The sequence below is a fragment of the Xenopus laevis genome, chromosome 8L, assembly GCF_017654675.1.
Source record: "Xenopus laevis strain J_2021 chromosome 8L, Xenopus_laevis_v10.1, whole genome shotgun sequence".
Lineage (NCBI taxonomy): Eukaryota > Metazoa > Chordata > Amphibia > Anura > Pipidae > Xenopus > Xenopus laevis.
In genome coordinates, this window is record NC_054385.1 from 76,841,126 (window position 1) to 76,864,601 (window position 23,476).

Genomic DNA, 23,476 nt, shown 5'->3' on the forward strand with positions numbered 1-23,476 from the left:
AAAGCCAGCCATCGTTTCTATCAAAGAGTGGCAAATATATATTTATATATATATGTATATATATATATATATATATATATATATATATATATATATCTATATCTATATCTATATATATATCTATATATATATATATATATCCTAGCTGCTATATATCAATGTATTTAGTGTGTGCTCTCACCTTGTAATCTGGTGAATGAAGTGCAATATATTCAATGTAAATTGCAATGTATTAAAATGTATAAGATCCTAAATCATATTTTTATAGAGATCTAATTATTCTGATACAAAGTGGGATGTTCCTACTGATGCTTTGCTTGGCCTTCTTCATGTTTGGTCTCTAGTAGTGATGGGCGAATTTGCGCCGTTTTGCTTCGCCAAAATATTCGCGAAATTCGCGAAACGGCAAAAAATTCGCGAAACGGCGCCGGCGTCCGTTTTTGACACAAGCAATTGTGTAAAAAAATGGGCCTTTTAGAGCATGTTTACAGATTTCCATATCTCTTTTTCAGTACAAACTGTGCAAACCATAAATGGCGAGAAGCAGTAAAAGTCATTAACATTCCTCCCAACATTTTGGAAAAAAAGAGGGACAAAAAAGTTACGCGTAGTGTGGCAAATTTTTTATGACCATGCCCATTTTTGTGGCCACACCCCCCTAATTACCATGTTCATTTTAGAAAATTTCGCAGGTTATAAAAGTTTGAACATATTTCTGTCTGAAGGTGAATTGCCCTTTAAGCTGTGAGTCTAACTTTTCCCAAGGGACCGGTTATCTTATATTGTTACAATTACATTTGAATTGTTACGAATGTATCTAAATTCTGAAAAATCACCTTTAAAACATTACCTTCATCTTCTAATCTCACACATATTAAGTATCAAGAAAAAACATCTTAACAAAACAGTTTTTGATGCCCATTGTACATGTGATCATCAAAGTATCTGGGGCCCCAAAACAAAATGTGTGCATACAAATTGTACCAAACATATTTACCACATTTTATGTGGTGTACAGCCACAAAGAAATATATTTACCCCATGAAACCATATATTTTACATTTTATTCAGGCCCACTCATTACCCACTTCTGCTCATTGCTTAGGGCGAGGGCCGAAACGTTGGACACACGAGTGATGACTCAATAAAGTTGTTTGGAAAATTATCAGAGTGCTGGTCCACTGTACACACTATACATCTCAATTTGACCTAGCACCCGCCATTGGACTCGGGGTAAGAGTGCGGGTACTTTTGGACTTATTATATATATATATATATATATATATATATATATATATATATATATATATATATAAATATATAGATATATATAGATATATATATATATATATATATATACTCCAAATCCAATGAGATATGTACTCTCAAAAAATTTAAAAATATTTTATTTCAAAGCTTTAGACTGACGTTTCGGCCTGGTCCCAGGCCTTTCTCAAAGTACCAAATACACACTAGACCTGCAATATATACATGATCTGTCGGGAAAACAACAGTGGTGCTGAAGTAAGGCAATTGTCAAAATTCAGCGACTGTCAATAAAGCATCCTACCGTATGTGTATCCTCTACTTGATATTAAATTAGTGTTAAAGCAGTTTATATGTCAAAGTTCCTTTTTAGATAACATTAAAAATAGTATGTCTACTTCTGTATAACTGGCAACAAAGTCAAATCACAATATTAAAAACAAAACACAAATAGCGATGTTAACTATTAAAGATGTTGTAACAAAAATAGTGTAACAAAAGCTGCTATTGTGTCAATCTCTGAGGATGTATTTAATCATGGTCATACTCGTCCTTTCACTGAACTATATTGTATCTCCTATTAGCTGTACTTATATAGCAATGTTAGCCGTCCAATATATTAGTTAAATATGCTTATTACCCTCCCATTCACTCTGTGTGTCCCATGTCTCATTAAATCTCTCATCATTACCACCTCGACCTCACCCACTGCTAGGGTGCCACCTTCTGAACGATTGAAGATTAATAAACCAGCAGATTAGAACTTTTCACTTTGGCTCATAGTAATACACCATGGTTGACCCAAATATGGTTTAGGAACACAGGAAATTGTTCATATGTTTAATGGGCATACCTTTATAAGCTGATACATAACCATATGTTTAATATATATTCACTCTGCCTTAGTAGGGTCCCCTCTTGTCATGCTGCATTGTATGGCTAGGGTTGATCTTATTTTACTACTGGTATGACTAATAAACATTATTTTTATGTGTTTGGATGTATACTTGCACAATCAATTGGTGAGAAATTCTGGTGGGATATGGCCTCCTTAGTTTGTGGTTTTCAGTGTTAATGGATTGGAGACCTGACCCTCACAACAATCAACTAAGCATTTGTGCTCTGTGCGTGTACTGATCATAACAACTTGCTATAAAAAAAAACCTAGTGCTAACAATATAAGGAACAATATTAATTTATTTATTTGCTAAAACTACACAAACATAAGAATTGTGTCATTGAATAATACCTTTGTGTATGTGTCATGGTGGGTATGTAATTTTTGTCTAGGAAAATGTTTCTAATCCTCACTTTTTTCATTTTGTTTCTTTGTTTTTATTTTGCCTGTGAACCGAAAGAGCAGATTCTGCTGGTTTGTGTTGATGCTTTTATTTGTACTGTTAACTTCAGCTGCTATGATAGTGATTATTGTAGTACTTGAGTCTGAAATCTTTACCCTGGGTTAAAGTGTAGTGTGTAGTCTGCTATATGTACAGTAAGTGACAAATAGATACAAGTGCCACAGAACACAGAATCTACTTTCTGTGGATAAAAATATTGTGCCACGGATCGTTAATTCTACCTTCTGCAGCACTTCCCCAGCACCTAGGCAACAAGTGGAAATGGGGAAGGAGTGGGCCCTTGGGCACAATTGCCCAGGAGCACCTAGGCAGCAACAGACATGTGGAAACTATTGGGGGAATGTAATAAAAGTCGGTAACGCAAAAAATATTGGCAATGCAAAAAGTTATGCCTCTTTGCAAACAAATTTTGCGAACCCGGAAGCTGTTTAGCGGCCACTTCCGAAAGTGGAAGAAGGTTTGCAAATGTTATAGTTTGCCCCAGTGCACAGTGAATGTAATAAAACTTCTTACTGAAAAAGTTGTTACGTTTGTTCCAAAAGATTATGGGGTAAATTTATCAAAGAATGAAGTTCCGCCACTAGAGTGAAATTCCGCAGCTCAAAATTAATTTCTATTGGATTTTGAAAGGCATATTTATCAATGGGTAAAAGTGAAAGTTCACCCTTTGATAAATATGCCTTTAAAATTCCCATAGAAATGAATGGAGAGTGGCGGAATTTCACTCTAGTGGTGGAACTTCACTATTAACTTGACTCTTTGATAAATATACCCCTAAGACACCTTCAAGCACTTCTTAAAAGTAGGCAATGCGCAATGAAAATTTGCAAAGTATTAACAGCTTAAAGAAGAGTATTACATTGCAAAATGCAAATTTTAATTCTCATTTGTGCAAATTGTTTTGCTCTTTGCAACTTTTATTACATTCCCCCATTTGTGTCCTCTGCTGCCTGTATTCCTGTGCTCCTTCTACTTCTACTACTACGTTTTCAGTGCTCTTCCTTCCACTTCAGCTTCTCCAGCAAGTGACACTTGTACACCCACAAATACACATATTTAACCGAATATACAGACACACATTTATTTTAAAGGGAGCTGGGGGTTCGCACATTCACAGGGCCAGGGGCGGAACTACTGGGGGAGCAGGGGGTGCGAGCGGGCCAGGGTCCGCACACCCTCAGGGCCCCCCAGCAGTCCGCGCGCCGTGCATATCCCGGTCAGTTCCGGGTTTACGGAGGGGGGCGGGGGGCCCGGCTGCGCGTCCTCTAGTTCCGTTTCTGCACAGGGCTCACACATACTCACATACAGACTCACAGCACACAGCACACACAGTTTGTCAAGTATAAAGTGACTTTATTTTTTACTGCTTTGTGTTTGTTTGCCTGGAAAAATGTTTTATTGCAAATAGCGTATTTGTTAATCACACTGTGCAGTACCATTTGCATGTTATTTCAGTAGCATTTTCTTTGTGACACAACATGGCCACCCTCCCAGTGTGGCTGGCCCCAGCCAGAGAGCAGGTTCTATTAACCCACACTGCTGGGTTATTGTGACAGGTGCCCTGTAATACTCTTAAAAGTGCAGTAGGCTATATCTAATGACAATTATTTTATTTTTCTATTACCGGTATTGTCATTTCAAGTTGGGTTTACCAATTTGGACAATTATTATTTGGAACAAATAATATTAGTGCAACAAAGTAAATCATTAAATATAAATGTATCATTATCTTAGTTGCAATCAGGGTGCACGACTACTGTTCATGGCCCCAAAACATCAGACTGCAAACTGGGATTTGAACCCAAAAAAGTTTATAAAACCTCAGCAAGGGGCTTTGATGTTATATGTTGATGTAAATAATTCTTTATTACATGTTGACACAACATATATTTCCAGTCACTCAGCCAGCTCATAGGCTGGAGGCAAGTTAAAGGGACAACAAGGTGTGTATACTCAATGGGTAATTTTCTCTGGCCTTTTGGCACTTCCTAGTCATTTTAATGGTCAGGAATAGGAAAGTGAAAACATTTTCTGGTTTACAATGTAACTGAAGGCTTATATATATTTTTAGAACTTAAGAAGACCGTACGGTCTGCTGGAAAACAATTCTGATCTTTGAATGACTGTCAGCCTGTCTAATCAACTATTTTTCACCACCTGTTACCTCATTGATTGCTGCTTTTCTACCAGTGGTTATAGAGGGCATTGGGGATCTATGCAGGTTTGGAATCCAGGAAAACCTTTTCAATGACCTATGTTACATGTCGCTTACTCAAGATTGTACATGAGCTTGTAAGTACTTTCACAACCCAGTGATTTTCCTTCATATGGCTTTCCTATACTGCTATTTATTAATATGTGTGTGAGCATATTTACTAAATTGTATACAAAATTGTGAAATGTATGGCATATCATTACTTTGCTGCCCATCTTGATTAGAGAGGTCTAATTGCAGGTATATGGCTCGATGCTGCCCTTCTCACTTGCCCCCTTGCAGTCACCATCCCCTTTTTTAAAATTACACAATCGTTTCGATATTCTCTAGCCACCAGACTTGGAGTATGTTACATAGAAAGCTCACAAGCACAAATCTGATTGAGTATATTTTTTGTTTAAAGCACAAAACTCCATAAATGCATTAAACCATAGCTACTAAGCAGATATTTGGTTTATGGTTCTGAATGAAAAAACTGTTGACATTTATCTGTTCAAAAGTGTTATTTATTTGTAAGTTGTAAGTGGAAAAAAATTTTTTTTGCATAGCACAAACATAATGACATATTATTGAATAGACAGCAAACTGGTGCACACAAATATGCAGTTTTTCCCACTGCCAGGTGGGTCCTTTATGGGGTAGTTCACATTTATTTTACATTTTAGACTGATGATATTCTGAAATTACTTGTAATCGCTCTCCATTTAGTTTTGAATAATTTAGCTTTTTGCTCAGCAGCTCTTCAGCTTGAAATTTTAGCAGCATTTTTGTTGCTAGGGTCCAAATTATCTTAGCAACTAGGCAGTTTGAATGTCACATTGGAAGATGAACATGAGAGGATCTTATTCAACAAAGCAGCACTTAAAAGTAAAATTACAATGAAGTTGTAGCACCACAGAGAAATAGTTTTATGACCATATGAAAACGTGAAAAATGAAGGAAAAAACTAGGACTAGGACATTTTATAACATATTAAAGGTTAACTTAAAAATACATTTGCAAATCCACAAAAGTTATAAAATGACTAGGAAGGTTAATAACTGAAGAGAGTTTAGTTCTTAGACTCTGGGGTGATACTCATATTCAGTGATGTAATATGAAGGGGCTGAGACCCCCAGGGGGGCAAACAAACCTTCACACATGCCACCCCTTCCCCCACCCAGCCGTTTGTCTGCTGCGGGAGCCCAGATGAAAAGAGAAAAGGAGACTAGGGAGGGAGACTACCATACAGCAGTACACTGTGTGGTAGTTACCCCACTGCTGACGTTCACTGAGAAACACACTGGCCTGGGGTAGTATTCTAGTGCTGACATGTTCTTTCTTAGCTTGGGATATTACACCCTACCTTTGGAGTGAAAAGTTCAGCTTTTTCTGATTTAATTGTATTGTGTATGTGTACAGCCTAGTCCAGCCGCAAGCGATCCCAGGGAAAGGAAAGAATATGGTGGTGCACCACTTCAGCCAAAGTGTTTTTTTTATCAAAGAGGAACGCCAACCTGTAGTAATCTACTACAATCACTTGTAGGAGCATAACAAATTGGCATCCTCCATTAATCCAAATTTTTCTCACAACCAAAAACTGTTAGCATTATATATTTTATGACTTTTATTACATTTCCCCATATGTCTCTTTGCTCCTGGTTCTCAAGTGGCAATACAATTTGTTTTTGTATTTTGCATTCACTTTCTTACAAAAACATAAGAACTGCATCACTGAATAATACCTTTGTGCACCATTGTGTCATGATTGGGTTATTTTTTTCTATGTTGTTCCAGGAAAGTGTTTATATTCTTCATATTTTTAATTTTGTTTTTGTTTTGCCTTTCTGCCAAAAGAATCTGTGGGGTTATGTTGATGTGTTTGTGTGTAGTGTCAACTTCAGCTATTACAGCATATTGTAGTGTTTGAGGTTGAGACCTTTACCCCAGATTAAGGTAAAACGGGTTAGTTCAAGAATTGATAATGTAATGGAAATTTGATAAGGGGGGGGCAACGTTGGTTGCATTACATCTCCAGTAACAATGTAGTCTGTAGTCTACTGAAGTGTTTAGTAGTCATCCTTGCAGTGTGTAGATTTTATATACAGCGCAGATTTACTAACATTTAGGGGTTATTTACTAAATTTCAAATTTATCATACATTTTATTAACAAAAAAATAACCAAACTCCCATGCCTGATTTTAGCTTATTTATTGAGGGGTGGATCACCTTAAAGGTAACTTTTAGGGGCTGATTCACTAAGGGTCGAATATCGAGAAAGTTAGCCAAGCCTATGGGGACCTTCCCCATAAAAAATTCGAAGTTTTTTTACTTCGAATCCTTCACTCGAAGTTAGTGAATCGGCCCCTTAGTATGTTATAGAATGGCCACGGGGCGATCCTCTTCTGTCTTCCTCTTTCTTTGGCGCCTGTGCATGCGCAGTAGAGCGAAAAGCCAAACTTTAACTAAAAAGTCGGCTATTTTGTTCTATTGCGCATGCGTCTGCCCCAGGAAATTTGAAGAAAGAAGAAGCCGGAAGAGGATCGCTCTGTGGTGTTCATTGGAATAACCCCGAGCTGCTGCAGTTTTCTACTGATAGGCGCACTACCCCGGGGTTTCAGATAAGTAAATACAATCACTTGGGGGTGCTTAGCATTTGGCACCCCCAAGTGCAAGACAACTTTCCTTCTGCTTTAACATATTGATGCAGTTATCAATGTGGGTAGAATGGTCAATCTGTTAGGGCCATATTTTTTATATATCCACGGGCTTTTGCGCACCACCGGCCAATTATGGCTAAATTTGCTCTTCCTGGACCAACATTGGGCATCGATGGGCTGACATTGGTTACATTTTTCTCTCTTGGTTTGACAACTCTATACCTGTGCATGGAGCCAATATAAAGACTCTCATGTTCCAATATTTGATCAGATATGGGTCATTTATTGATTAGGATAGCTGAAAAACCCTGTGTAGATCCTCATAAAGTTAATTATGCAATCACAAAGTTATCACAAAGTTATCTACTAAATTACATGTGAAGTATCATGTTGGGCAGACAAGCTGAATGCGAATAAGAGAACGTGTTCTCAATATTAAAAAATCCTAAAATAGATCACTTGATTCCTTCTCAGTAATTGTTATTGAAGGAATTATACAACACCAGAGAGGAGCGAACATTTTGGACAGACTCTTAAAAAATTAAGAGAGATTTTTAATTTACGCACCTAATATAATGTTTCTTGTCTTGTGTGATAAATATATTTAAGTTACATCTGACCTTCAATGTGCTTTCCTCTATTCTTGTTACCTTTATGTACTGATTAATGGTTAATACAGCTTTAATATTCTTTCTGTGATAATTTTGAGCATTACAAAAAAAAAAGGTTTAGTCTATATATGTAATGGGATTGGACCTTTGTGTAGTAAAACTCATTTGGAATAGTGAGACTTTTCAGAACATTTTGATTGGATAATCTATGTTCTGATTTGATTGGTGGTTTTAGTTTTAAATACTGTAACATTGTATGTGACTGTCAGCCTATGATTAAGTGCCTTTTCCTTGGCACGAAAGGCGTAAGGTGTTTTGTGATGTATTTTCCTTAAATAAACAACCTTTTTATCTGCACCATTTCAGTTACATTGGTCCCGTTTGTGCAAGTCTGCTACATGAGAAGTTGAAGTGTCTGCAACCTCCATTAAGCTGAAGGTTTGAGGCAAGTACACCTGGACCCCACGTATCCATTTGTGTGTTCACTCCCAATAATATTGCTCATTACTTGAAACTTTTAAATATATGGTTCATTGTTGGACAGGTTTCAACATTTTGTTCGGGCAGGGTTAAAGGAGTGTTAATATAAGTAGGTCTGTTCTAAATCTTAATACAGTTCTTCTGTTTCTGACTTTATATCTGCTTCAGAGTTTGGTCTTTACCTTGGTGGTACAAACAAACAATCTTCCCACTATCTTTCCAGAAATGTATGTTGTCAGAAACATCTTTCTCTTTAATTGTGTCGCCAGTTTTTGGTGGCCAAACTAGACAAACATCCAATATTTTATTTACCTGTATATTATTTTACTGATAAATATTCTCTTCATTTTGTCCTCTCTATAGAAAATGCTAAATATTAGAAATAAAGCTACTTGTTCCCCTGTACTTTCTAGGGAACTGTAGGAAATGACAGGGTGTTTTCTTGGTAAAAGGCATTTCCATTGAAGATAAAATATTTATACTGAATACTGAACAGGACCATGTGCATTCAGTGCCCGGTTTCACTTTCAATAATTGATTATCTCGTGTTTCTTGTGTGAACCTCTATGATGATCATATTCATGCTATTGAGTCTTTTTTCACATACAATTAGGGTGTAGACACTTGGTGAAACAGCATGCTTTGTTTAGCCCCTTTAGGCATATCATTACAACCTCGACACCACATTTACTATCCTTTTTGTGTTTTACTAAACGATTGTCCTTCACAGCCTCACCCATTAGTGACAGGAATAGCCAGGAACGTTTAAGTAGTCACTTGTTGACTGTAAATTGTAGACGCGTGTTATCTAGTCAGGATGCCTTTTGTGTCTGGAGGACAATGCATCGACTTTACATTCCACATGTAGCTTTTTAGGACACGTTTACCATTTGGAGTTCTGGGAAGTGAATTCCCTGACCTTTTTTGCAAGTAAAGAGCTGATTCTGGTAAGTGTTCCATCCACAAAGAAGCATCATGTAGCTTTATTTTTTATCACATTCTTTGAGCTACACTAAAAAAGATCATGTGGGTGTTTGTTAGTGTTTTGAGTTATAATGTTTATAAACCTAAACAGGAAGTCAGCTTTAATATAAACAGCATTTAGCAAATCCTTATTAGTTTGCTATCATGTTTTGTTTTGTTCTAAAAGTCATTGCCTTTTTGCCTTTCTGTTAGCAATACAGCACCATTTGAAGATTACAACAAAATTCATCATAGCAGTAACCCCCAGCAAATATTATATACATTTTTCTAACTGCATAAGGTAAAACAGGGCTAATTGCTGATTGGTTTGTAGGTGTAACCGCACTAATATGTTAGTAAATACTATATCACCACAATTTTTTAAAGAGGATGCATTTTCATAAGTGCATGTTGTTCAATGTTTTTCTAAACATTTCAGAGTGGTTTTCTGGTCATTTGCAATTTTCATAATTTTTTTATTTTTACTGGATTCTGGGATATCTGCATTTTAGACTGCTAATAGTAGCATTTTGGCTCAACTGAGAGTCAGCAACCTGAGGGTTAACTGAATACAGGAAGTGCATGGTAAATGCATAGACAGGGATATATTTCTTAAAATTAGAGGCAAACATCACCAATGATGTTGCCAATAGCAACTAATCTGATCTTTCTAACTAGTAGATGACTTTTCAAATTTAATTGCTGATTGGTTGCTATGGGCAACATCACCGGCAATGTTTGTCTTCAATAATACATTTTTAATTTTTAATAAATATGCCCCTTAGTGTTGCTGAAACTCTGGGTCTTCAAAAATAATTGCTAAGCTAAGCCTGCTATTAGTTGTCTAACATTTCTAATATCCCATAAACCCCCTAAAGAGGATCTAAACCAAAAAAATTAAACTGATGTAAACGTTCTCTCTCTCTCTCTCTCTCTCTCTCTCTCTCTTTTTGCCTGTTTCTAAGATATTTCCATTTTTAAAATTCTAATACCAGGCTGTTGTTTGAAACTGACTCTTTTGTAATGCCTAGTTTTCCAAAGATGGCACATCAAACTATCTTATTTGAAGATTTTATTATCTAAGATATTGAGATAACTGTACAAGCATGCGTTGTATAGAAACAAGCATTCCTTCCTGCTGTCAGCACAATTTAAAAATCAAAACGAAAGTTGTCTAGGGTGGCATCTATTTGAGATGTGTTTGCTATAACTGACATCTCCTCTTTAAACAGAAAAAAAATGCACATTGCTCTATCCCGTTTTCAGACACCTGTCTGACGAGTTACAAGTGTTGTGTTCAGTAGTGTAGCCAGATGCTAGTAAACTCCACAGCAAACTATATGCTGTTTATGTGTATAGTATACAAATGACAGCACACATTTGGGCACCTGTTCCCAAACTAGATATTTTGTTAATTTTGAAAGTCTACAGCAGAAAATCAGTATAAAAAAATTAATTTATTTAACAAACTTTAAAACATAAGAACACCATTTTCAACTAAGAGTATTTCAATTTGTGTAGGATTTATTCCCACTCTTCCTTGCAGGTCCCAGACCTTTTTGGGCCATCTTACCTATGGATTCTCAATGATGTTTAAGTAAAGAGACTGTGAGGGTCATTCCAAAAGATGCATCATGGCTTTTAAGATCCATCCCCTTTTCTGCTTCACATTGGCATCTTGAATTATGAAACACATTCTTCCCTCTACACATGGGGAGGCACATTAATCAAAGGTCGAATCTCAAATTCATGTGAGTTTTTTTAGCTATTAAATTCGAATATACTCAAAATTCGATTGGGGGGTTATTTAATAAAAAAATTGAATGTCTAAAACTCGCACAAACTTTACCGACTCTTGAACTTGAATGTCAGGAAGGCTAGTAACATGTCCAAAACAATGCCTGGACCTCTCCTATTGACTTATACACGAACACGGTAGGTTTTAGGTGGCAAATAGTCGAATTCTAAATTTTAAAGGGCCAGCGTTTGATAAATCTCGAAATTATAATTTGAATTAAAATTCAAATGGAATTTTGATAATTCACAATTTGAAATTTGAGAGCTGCCTTGTAGGCATTAATTAGCTTCATTTTCAGATCCTCGCTCAGTTGCTTAGAGGAGCCCATGATTGCTGAGTGACAGGCCAAAGTCTGGAGTGTAAGGGCTTAACTCCACAGCACTTTGATGTCCGATTTGTTGCCAGGCGATGACACACATGCGATTTGTCGGATGTGCAGAAGATAATGGAACTGAATGTGAAATTCCAGGTACAAACTACATGTATCCAACTTCGGACATGAACGGCAAACACTGCGTCTTTATCCGTCATACATGTAGTTTGTACCTGCGATTTCATGTTCAGTTCCGTTATCTTCTGCACAACCGACACGTTGCATGTGTGTCATCACTTGTTGACGAATTGGACATCAACGCTCTGTGGACCCTAAGAGATGTTATTCAGCTCTGCAACTGTCAACAGGTGACAACTCCTAATGGTTATTAATGGGGTAATTAGGGGCAGGGAGCTTGTAAAAACAGTGTTTAACACTGGACAAGTGAAAGGCACATGCCAGATGCCACAATTACTCATGTCTTTCCTATGTTTTAAAGTTTATAAAATGTAACTGTGCAATAACATTGTGTAAGTATGTTGTATTTTAACACACTGATTCCTGCTGTAGTTGTGTACTACTTTTGACTTACAGAAGTAATGACACGTATTTTGGCAAGGAACAGAACATACAACAGAAAAATATACTCATTTACTGGTGATGCACCAACACTGTGGGGCAGATTAACATATGGTCGAATATCGAGGGTTAATTAACCCTCGATATTCGACTGCCGAATGTAAATCCTTCGACTTCGAATATCGAAGTCGATGGATTTACCGCAAATAGTTGGATCGAACGAAAAATCGTTAGATCGAACGATTAAATCCTAAATTTTAATCCATCGATTGAATGATTTTTCTTCGACCAAAAAATTGTTACAAAGCCTATGGGGACCTTCCTCATAGGCTAGCATTGCACCTCGGTAGGTTTTAGGTGGCGAAGTAGGGGGTCGAAGTTTTTTTTAAAGAGACAGTACTTCAACTATCGAATGGTCGAACATTCGAACAATTTTTAGTGCGAATCGTTCGATTCGAAGTCAAAGTCGTAGTCGAAGGTCAAAGTAGCCAATTCGATGGTCGAAGTAGCCAAAAAAAACATTCGAAATTCAAAGTATCAATAAATCACAACCCAAACTGTGACATGAGCCACTCACAATGGCTCAGGTCTCACACCTTTATACCATGCAGTATATGCAGCAGTTAGAAATGAAACAATATGAAAAAAAGAACACTACACATTCTTCTTTCGTTATTAAGTGTATCATTGCAAATTAAACAAAGCCTCTGTTGATCTGAAATGTCTGCTGAAAAATGAAAAAAAGAGATACTAGACATTAGTGTGAATGAACTTTTTTTTGTGGCAACTCCCCTTTTTTTTTACTTTTTTTGCAATATCCTGTTTGTAACATCACACATCCCTTTGTCGTAGAGCTGCTAGTAGCAGAGTTTCACACAGCTGGCAGCAGGGTAACTAGTATAGATGTCAAATGCCGGCTAGCTCTGCTAACTGTGAGTATCAGGTCTCTGCTAGTTAGAAAGTGTTATGTTGCCTTATCTTTTCTGCAGTATTGCTCATTTAACTATATGTGTCAGGGATTTACTGTCAGAGGTTCACTGTTTAGTTTAAGACTTATACTACATCATCTTATTATTAATGTTGCTTTTGCTTTTGTGACAGTTTTCTGGTTTGCTGCTTGCCTTCTGTACAAGATTAAGCAATTTTTATTTATAAAAGCTTTTCTTTCTGCTTACAGAGGACAAAACTATACCTGTTGATCATACTGTATGAAAAATAATTATGGAAGGAGACTATAATATTAGACAGGAATCCAATGTTGTGCAGGGGATTGTATTGCTGTTTTACAATATGTCACTCTTTCCCTTTATATTTCTATTCTTCACTTTTAGGGGTTATATAATAAAAGGTGCAATGTTTGTTATATGTCTGATCACCATTAACAACAAATCAGCAGGCAGCTTTTACTGGTCAGCAGTTTACACACACACACACACACATCTTCATGGTTGCTATGAGTTACAGTACCTAGGCACACTTTGTGTCTATTACTACACATGTCCTACTGAGTTTGCCCTCAAGGGCCTCTGTACAGGGCCGGAACTAGGGGTAGGCAGAGTAAGGACGTGTTATGGCGCAAAGCTGGGAGGGGGGGCAGGCATGTACCTTCTCTGCCTCGTACCCCTAGACCGGTCCCCTCTCTGCCCAACTGTCCGCTTGCGAGCGAGCATCTATTCACACGTCCAGTCTGCGATGCGACCGACCAATTTGCCTAGGGCGTGTGGCCGGCCTGGCCCAGCTCTGCCTCTGTATAAACAAAAAAAATTGAACAGCAAAATGCACTTGTACAAATGCTAGCACACATAATTGGTTCACCTTTAAGTTAACTTTTAGTATGTTATAGAATCACTACTTTTCAATTGGCCTTCGTTTTTTGTTCTTGTTTTTGAATTTGCCTTTTTCTTCCGAATCTTTCCAGCTTTCAAATGTTCACTGACCCCATTAAAAAAAAAATGCTCAGTACTCTACACACACACAATTGATCCAGGGCTGTCCAACTGGCGGCCGTGACCCACCCCTTTGTGGCCCTCCACATGAAAGTCTGCCTGCTGTGTCTGCTTGCTTGTATAGTAGAATCAGCTCCCAAACTTTGTCAATTTATAGAGCCTGGTGCACGTACCCTGACTGGCCACCTTCCAATCCTTTTCAAAGTATTTGATTGACGTACAGCACCAAAAACAGGAAGATATTTGTAGATAAAAATGCCTTTATTAGAACATTTGGCAGGACCTGGATAAGCAACGTTTCAGGCTACACAGAGCCTTTTTTCAAGCTTACCAGACACTACAACAACACAGCTTTTTATAGAGAAATATATTACACCATCTACTGGCTAAATTAGTTACAATTTTCAACAGGTTTGCTACAATGTCACTAGTGGATATCCAATTAACTCTTAAATGGATGAATCATCCCAAGTTTGCCCAAGTTTAAACATCTGTAAGACATAAATGTTAAAACATATTTAAAAACAATTACACCCGGAAAATAGCTTGTAGATCGTATTCCCTGTTTAATCCATGGGGCGTTAGGGTTTCTAATCTCCGGATCCACATGGCTTCTTTCTTAAATAGCCTTTTGGTCCGGTCCCCCCCCTGCGTATTTTGGGTACATGATCAATGACTTGATATCTTAGCTGCTGCACTCCATGGCCCATCTCTAGAAAGTGCGAGGCCACTGCCTGCTCCACTTTCCTAGTGCGTATAGCTGACTTATGTTCCCTAATGCGTTCCCTCACTGTGCGGCTAGTCTACCCAACATACATAAGTCCGCATGGGCATTGTATCACATAAACAGCAAACATGGTTTCACAAGTATAATATCCCCAAATTTTTATGAGGGTGCCCATACGTGGATGGTAAATAGTATCACCTTTCTGGCAATTCGAGCAGCAATTGCAGCTCAAACACGGAAAGGTGCCACATCTAACCGGTCCCAGAAATCTCTGTTTTGGCTTTCCTTCTCCCAAATCCGATTTGGTTAACATAGTTCCAATTGTTCTACTCTTTTTATATGACATCACTGGTGGCAGCTCAAACGAAGTGACACCAGGGATGCCATCCCTCAAAACCCCCCAATGTCTTCTTATGATATTGAAAAGCAAGAAAACACCGGCACAGCATGGGTTGCTTCTAGCAGGGAGACCCCTTGCTCATTTATTGCGGATGCAACGTTTCGGGGCGTAACCCCTTTGTCAAGCATACAGGGTGTTTAATGAGCAGAGTATTTAAAGGATTACAAATTAAGCTCTAATTGGCAAACATGATTACTTTGAAATCTTGAAAAAATTAAAAAAATGAAAAAAAGATTGAAAAAAGACCATAGTTCAGAGGTGAGTAATATCAGCCAACGAAAAAATATCCCATCAAACGAAATAATTGTCCAAAGTAGTGAAAATGTCCTTCAATAAAAATTGTGAAATATCCTTCAATGCAAGTGAAGTGTCCGTGTGCTAATACATAATTATTTCAAATTACCCCAGCTAGCATTAGAAATAATTATGGCCTCTGTATTGTTTAAACCTCATATTCAGACTGTAATCCCCCTGCATTGTTTACACCTGTGACATCTCTATTGTTCACATCCTAAAACCCTGTACTGTTCACACCTGAGACCCAGACTGAAACTGCCCACATTGTCCACCTGTTCACACTTTATTCAAAACGCTAATGGAGCACCAGCACTGTGTCACTGTATGTAGTACATTTTAGAGTTTTCCTGATGGGTTTCCCTATCTCCTGCTCTGTTCTGCCTTCCCTATGCTCCCAGTGTCGTCCATACTCTGCCTGCTCTATGCTCTCTGTATGTGCCTTACTCTGCCTGTGTTTGCTATATTATGCCTGCCCTATGTTCCCTGGATGTGCCATACTCTGCCTGCGCTATTCTCCTTGGGTGTGCCATACTCTGCCTGTCCTATTGTACTTGGGTGTGCCATACACTATCTGTGTGTGCCATACACTGCCTGTGTGTGCCATACTATGCCTTCCCTGTACTGCCTGTGTGTGCCCTGCTCTGCCTATGGAACATAAGCCTGGTATTTGTTCTGGGGATTTGTTAGCATTTGAAAATTATTGTTAGGAGCCCCTAAAGTGTTTAAAGGAGAGCCCTACCCCCTACCCTCCATAATCCCCCCCCAGCCTAGGTGTAAACTCCAGTTATTGCCCCTAGGTCTTTACTTACCATTCTTAGCAGATTCAGTGCAGCAGATCTCACGGGCGCCATCTTCAGCTCTTCAGTCTTCTTCAGGAAGTAAGCTCCGTATCGGCACATGGGCAGTTGGCGCAGTCTTCCAGTTCTTGACAACTGCGCATGCGCCGACAATGACGGAAATTGCTGAATGTAAGGAAGAAGACCGAAGAGCTGGAAGATGGCGTCTGTGTGCTTTCACATATGAGTGATATCACTGCAGTGAGCACCCACCATTTGTTTTGTTTTTTTGGTGTTCTATTAATGTGGACATGGGGTGACATGGGTGTGGTCTAAAAACAGGGAGTGGATAACACTGACTTCCATTATCGGCCCTCCACCATGTAGATCAGAAAAATTCCGGCCCATGGTACCATAGAAGTTGGACAGCACTTATCTATGCAATAAGCACTAGAATATAGCAGCACTTTCCCATTGCCATTACAGTTATTATTTTGCTATTCAGTTTATATAGAATACATATACAGGGAGCATTTTATGGTTTGGGTATTGAGCAAAACTTTTTTGTGGGGCAAGCACAATATTTCATGAGTTGTATTGTGCAATTTTATTGTATGACGAAAGCTTGTGGCTTCCCATGCAAAGGAACGTTATAGACTTCTTCATTTTGTTCTTGTCAATCTGTTGTTTGATTCACATTTAGTTTCATATGTTGTGGTTTGTAGATGGCCTTGTTACAGAAGCAAAGCTGTTTTAAGTTCATGTTTATTCTGTTTGGTTAAGTGACCAATCAAAAAAAGTTATGCTGTTGCTCCTAGTCAAAATGTAAATTGGGTCATGGATGCGATACCTGACCAGATAGTTATAAGGGTGACCAATATTTTGCTATGATACTATTGTTCGCCTGCAGGCCAAATGATTAGATCAACCTGTTTGTCCCCATATTTTGAGACGCCAAATTGATAACCTTGCCAACAAGTAGATGTATCTGTGTTACCAAGCTCTTAGTACTTCTGAAGCCCCCCCCATAGGCCACAGCTGTGGCTTAATCACAGGTATGTTAATTGGCAGTGTTTTTTATATTTTTAGTTATAAGGTTACCTGTGTTAGAGCAGGGAATGACCTGTATAGGATGACTTGAATTTGACTTGGGTATTCATTCTTTAAAGAAAAACGGAGTGTCCAATTCCCAATCTTGCAGTACATGCAGGAGATAAGGATATAGTGGAATAGAGGGGTAGCATTAAGAAGCAGGTGCTTGTTGAGGACTTTGGTGTTTGAGAGTAAGAGCCTCTACCAAAAGTTAGCAATATAAAAGACAATTAGACCAAACATTAACCTCCTGAACATAAAGACACAAAGGGGATAGGAAACAGAGGTTCAAGGACTTCAGATGGAGTTCCTGCCTGTAGCTTTCGTGGAGCTTCCCACATGAAATCACTGGTAAAGTGTTTCTGAGAGGTGAGACATTTTACTGTTTCATAACACTGACTAGACAGTAAAATTTATGCGGCCATCAATTTTCGAGTATCACGAATTTTTCACCGTTTTGCGAATTTCACTGGAAATTCGCAAATTTTTCAGCAAACCGAAACGGGAGAAATTCGCCCATCACTACTTTAGAACAGTACACACATCAAACATACAGATTATATACAAACACCTAAACAGTAGGTAAGAGGGCCTGCCTGTTAGAGTTTATAATCTAAAAGGAGAAAGGGCATGAAACATAAAGTTCAAAGTTACTAAACTGTGGTATTGATTAACCAAATTAATAAAGATATTGCTGGACAATTTGATAATTTTTGGCTAAATTATCAAATTATCCTTCAGTGCACGCAATCATATTGAACAATCAGGACAGATGCCATTTCCTTGGATCATGTGATCATAAAAAAACAGAAATCAGCTCAACTTGAAATCATCAAAATTAGGTTTTCAGCGGCTTTTCTATAGGTGGAAAGGGCAACACTTCTCTTGCAACACAATAATTTGGTCTGCAATTCACGACAACATAGATTAAGAAAAATTGCCTATATGAAATGGTGCCTCTGCAACCATGGATAAAACACACCATTTTCTTTCCCTTAGGGCTCCAGCACCTGCAACTGTGTGTATAGTTATTCTGTTCCTACTTCCTGTCAGTATGGGAAATGTCACTGTGTATTCCTAAAATTATTTTTAAATGGGATTTTGAGTTTTGAGTTCATTGAAAGGTTTCTTCATGGTCGATGCTGCCTTAATACACTGTAGTGGTATAGTACTAAGGGTATCACTTGATTTTTATGCTGGATAGAAAATTATAGCTACAGTATTAAACACAAATGTGCTAATGAATAGCTTTGAAGACCGACATTATTAGAGATGAGACTGTGGGGCAAATTCACTAAGCCTCGAGGCGCCGAACGCTAGCGTTAATTCGCTAGCGTTTGGCATTTTCACTACTGCGCAAATTCACTAACGAACGCTGGCGTCGTTTCGCTAGTGTTACTTCGCAACCTTACGGCAGGCGAAGTTTCGCTAGCGACGAAACTACGCAAATTCACTAACTTGCGCAGTGTACTGAACGCTACCTTTTACGCTAGACTTCCTTCGCCACCTCAGACCTGGCGAAGCGCAATAGAGTAGATAGGGATTGTTTAAAAAAAAGTCAATTTTTTTTCTAAGTCCCAAAAAACGCTGGCGTGTTTTCTACATGATGGCTGATAGGCTGAAAAAGATCGAAAATTTTTTGGGGCTCCCCTTCCTCCCCCCTACATTTCCTGACTCATGGCAACTTACCTAGACAGTGGGCACATGTGTAGGGCAAAATAAAAATTTTATTTGCTGATTTGAAGGTTTTCTAGGCATTTGTAGTGCAGATACGTGTTCCTCCATTGAAATTTGAATTTCACGCCGTATGCAAATTAGCCTTCGCTAGCGTAACTTCGCTTTATATAGTGAATCAACGCTAGCGCAACTCCGCAACCTTACGCTACCCCTGTGCGCAACTTCGGATTTTAGTGAATTTGTGAAGCGCTGGCGAAACTACACCTGACGAAGTGCGGCAAAGTGCGGCAAAGTTGCGCCTGGCGCAACTTCGCATCTTAGTGAATTTGCCCCTGTGCCTTTACAATAATTACTCAGCAATCATAGAATGTAATAGAAGAAGGGGGACTACATCCCAATATGTTTAAAAACAGGGAGCAATGCTGCACAGTAAGATGAAATAATATAAACTAAAATGTATATTGAATAACAAGTAACACATTTGAGTACTTTTGAGTTACTATCCATACACTGTTTATCTCAATTCATGAAGTTAATACCCTTGGGAAACAAGCAACAGTTAAATATCGGTACAGTATGTATGTCATAAATTGGATAAATGTGTGACTAAATCAATCACATATTTTCTGTGAACACAGCTCAGGGCTAATGCAAAAATCAACATTATTTTGATGAGCAGTTACCATCCACCTCAATAAGCACCATCACATATGTCTGTTGCAAATTAGAGGATACAAGTTCTGAAGTCATTAAGTTGATAAGCAATCTTTATCCATGATACGCAGTTAAACGTCCAGTTAGAGCAATAACTGCATTTCCCTCTGCATAGCTATGATTTCCGGCCATCTTCTACATGTTATAACAGTACACTACACTATATTCTAAGGAAAACTACAACCTTTCCAAATGTTTTCCTATTTAGAGGACAACAATCAAATAGTAAAGTCATATTAAAAAAAAAAAAGTTTTCTGGTATCCATATGATACAAGGCTGAAACAAATTGTTTTTCTGGAAACTGATCCTTGTATGGAGAAGCAGGTGAATTTCAACTTCTTTTTCTGCTGTTGCTTAAAGGAGAACTAAATCCTAAAAATGACTGGCCACAAATGCCATATTTTTTATACTGCACTTATTACACCAGCCTGAATTTTCAGCTTATCAATAGCAGCAATGATCCAGTACTTCAAACTTGTCACGGGGTCACCATCTTGGAATGTGTCTGTGACACTCACATGCTCAGTGGGCTCTGAGCAGCTGTTTAGAAGCTAAGCTTAGGGGTCCTTGCAAATTATGAAGCAGAAAATGAGATTGGCCTGTAATATAAACTGATGCTACAAGGCTGACTATTAAATTCTCATGCTAGTTGCACTGGTTTCTGTGCTGACATGTAGTAAGTATCTGTATTAGTTTCTAAATAACTATTTATTGTGACATTTCTATTCTCAATGTACAGTACATTTTGAATTGGTCCCTAAGCTCAGTAAGTGACAGTAGCACAAACCATGTGCAGTGAATCAGCAGAAAACAAGATGGGGAGCTACTGGGGCATCTTTGGAGACACAGATCTTCCCTGCTAAAGGGCTGTGGTTGCCTTGGGATGGTATCGAATCCCACAACATATTCTTATTTCTATTTTAAATAGTAGGAACTAAAAGGCTTACTGGATTCTGTTTGCCTTTGTTGTAGACTCGTGAGACTATAGGATTAATTAAAGGGAAATATGCCACCCTCTTTGATTCAGTTGGGTTTATGTACAAGTTCAGATAGCTTATGCACTTTTTTTGCATAAACCCCAAAATATGGGCCTATGCAGAAAACACCTTATGTGAATTTTAAAAAGTGTAGGACAGTGCAAATGGAGAAATGAGTAATTTTACACTTAAACAGGAACTATGAAAATGAAAATTTTATATGAATTTCATCTCCAGTATCTTATGACTAAACCACTAGAAATATAATTTGTACAACTCAAACATACAGATAAATCAATTCACGTATTTTATCTTTTTTATAACAAGCCATATAACATTTTTTTCCCAGTTTCTAAAAAAAATGGATCTGAGTCTTCTGCAATAGAAGCGTAGGCATCATAACAGGTCCCATACCTGTATTTTAATATTTTTGATTTGTATTCAGGTAACAGTTAACCCTCTTACCAAATGGTTGTTAACCTGTGAGTTTTTTATGAAATATACGGCTTGGAGCAGTGGTTTGGGGAGCTCAGCCTCAAAACCATCTATACCCCAAACAAATAATTGGTAAAAACCTATCCAGAGTGGTACTCTGAGAACTTTTGCCTTTTACATAAATTTTCTATTTTAAATGGTTTCTGAGATAGTAGCAGTTTTATACTGCTAGACTGGCTTAGCTCAACAGATCTCTTCGAAGACCCAGAGTGACAGTGACCCTAACTGTCTATGCGCTGTTTATGAACTAGGTTCAGCTTAAACTTGGGTTGTGATAAAAGTCTGGTTGTGGTAGTAGTAGTCTAAGAATGCCAATATATCAGAAAAAATAGAAAGAACACGTACATTGCAAAAGTGCTCAGAGAACCACCCTTTGTAAGTTTACATCAATTTAATTTTTGGATTTAGATCCCATTTAAGTCAAGCTAGGGTGGGAGTTGGGTAAGTTTTGCTCTCCTAGATGCACCAGAAATGCCAAGGAGAGATTTGGGGTGAAAACTTACTTGCTATATGGCTGAATGTCTGACTGAATGACTAAATGACTGATAGATCATAACTTTGTTATAAGCAAAGGCACACCCTGACCAAGGATGGAGGGCTTAAACAGAAAAAGTATTATGACCACTGCTTTAAACGGTCAGCATTAAAAAATAAATAAAATAACTTTATTGTTTGATGTTTCTTCTAGATCATCATTAAGTAATACATTCTCAGAAATGGAATCCTCGATGCAGGCCTCCTTCTCCTGATTTTCCTGGCGAACCCAACATTACATCAGAGTTCAACATTCAAGACTTGAAATGCTTGCTCTGTCTCTGGATATGCCAGATGAAATAAGCTGCATTTTCCACCAAATATCAAAATAACTCTTCAAATCATTTCAATTTTTAAATGAATTAATCCACATTCTACAATGATTAATATTAACGAAGAATGCCCTATCAACCATGACATAGATCAGTATTTGTTTCCAGTTGCTTATATCACTGTAATCATAATAAGTATCCCAACAAACTGTATTTCCCTATATGTTTCCTGTCTGCAGATAAAAAAGAAGAATGAGCTAGGAATCTATCTATTTAACTTGTCCTTTGCAGACCTGCTATATACTCTGGTTCTACCTGTTTGGGTTTATTATAGTCTCAATCATAATAACTGGATGCTTTCAGAACATGTCTGCTCTCTGGTCGCTTTTCTCTTGCACAGTAACTTATACAGCAGCGCTGGATTCCTTACATGCATCTCACTGGACCGATATTTTGCTGTCGTCCATCCTTTAAATTTCAGCCAAATACGAACCAGAAGAACAGCAATTATTGTCAGCGTTGTTGTTTGGCTAATACAGCATTTATCAAACGCTATTATTCTAACAAAAAATGAGCTCTTCAATAGCACAGGTGACCTTACATGTTATGATGTCTTCCCAATGGAACAATGGAAGTCTACTTTTAATATCATCCATATATGTATTGGCCATTTGCTTCCCCTCTGTATTATGGTGCTTTGTTACCAGAGGATATTTGCGGCGGTTAAAAAGAATCAGGCCACTGGTGATAGAGACAAACAGAAAATCAAGCAACTGCTCCTCACGATCATAGTGTCATTCGTCATCAGTTTTACTCCATATCATGTTGTGTTGTTTATAAGGAGTGTTGGGGAACCAAAGAACTGCACGTTTGCTAAAAACATGTTTGTACCTTACAAATTAACTCTGGCACTTACAAGCATTAACTGTATAGCGGACCCTTTCCTGTACTGCTTTGTCAGTGAAGCTGGAAGGGCAGATGTTCGGACAATACTACATTGCCGTGGCAAGCAAACTGAGCCATCAGAAAAATCTATCTTCATGATGACTGCAATAATTCCAACTTCCGACCAGGAGAATGTGTGAAGTGTCATTTTGTATAGGAGAAGGCTGAACACACAGCATTACTTTAGAACATGTATATGTTGAAAGTTGCCTAAACCATCAATGTACGTGAATAATAAATGTTAGATTATCTGTCCAAATTTTTTAAAATGATTTCCCTTTTCTCTATAATATTATAACAGTACCTTGGAATAGATCCAACTAAGATATAATTAATACTTATTTGAAGTAAAACCAGCCTATTGGGTTTATTTAATGTTTACATGATTTTCCAGTAG

The 23,476-nt window shown here is 37.9% G+C and overlaps 1 protein-coding gene across 1 annotated transcript; it reads left to right on the top strand.

The window, feature by feature from the left end:
• Window positions 1–12,707: 12,707 nt before the first annotated feature.
• Window positions 12,708–23,333, top strand: gpr65.L (G protein-coupled receptor 65 L homeolog). The gene is made up of 2 exons (XM_018230391.2): window positions 12,708–13,158; window positions 22,017–23,333. The coding sequence occupies exon 2, from the start codon at window positions 22,242–22,244 to the stop codon at window positions 23,217–23,219; it is 978 nt and encodes a 325-aa protein (XP_018085880.1). The 5' UTR covers window positions 12,708–13,158; window positions 22,017–22,241; the 3' UTR covers window positions 23,220–23,333.
• Window positions 23,334–23,476: the final 143 nt, after the last annotated feature.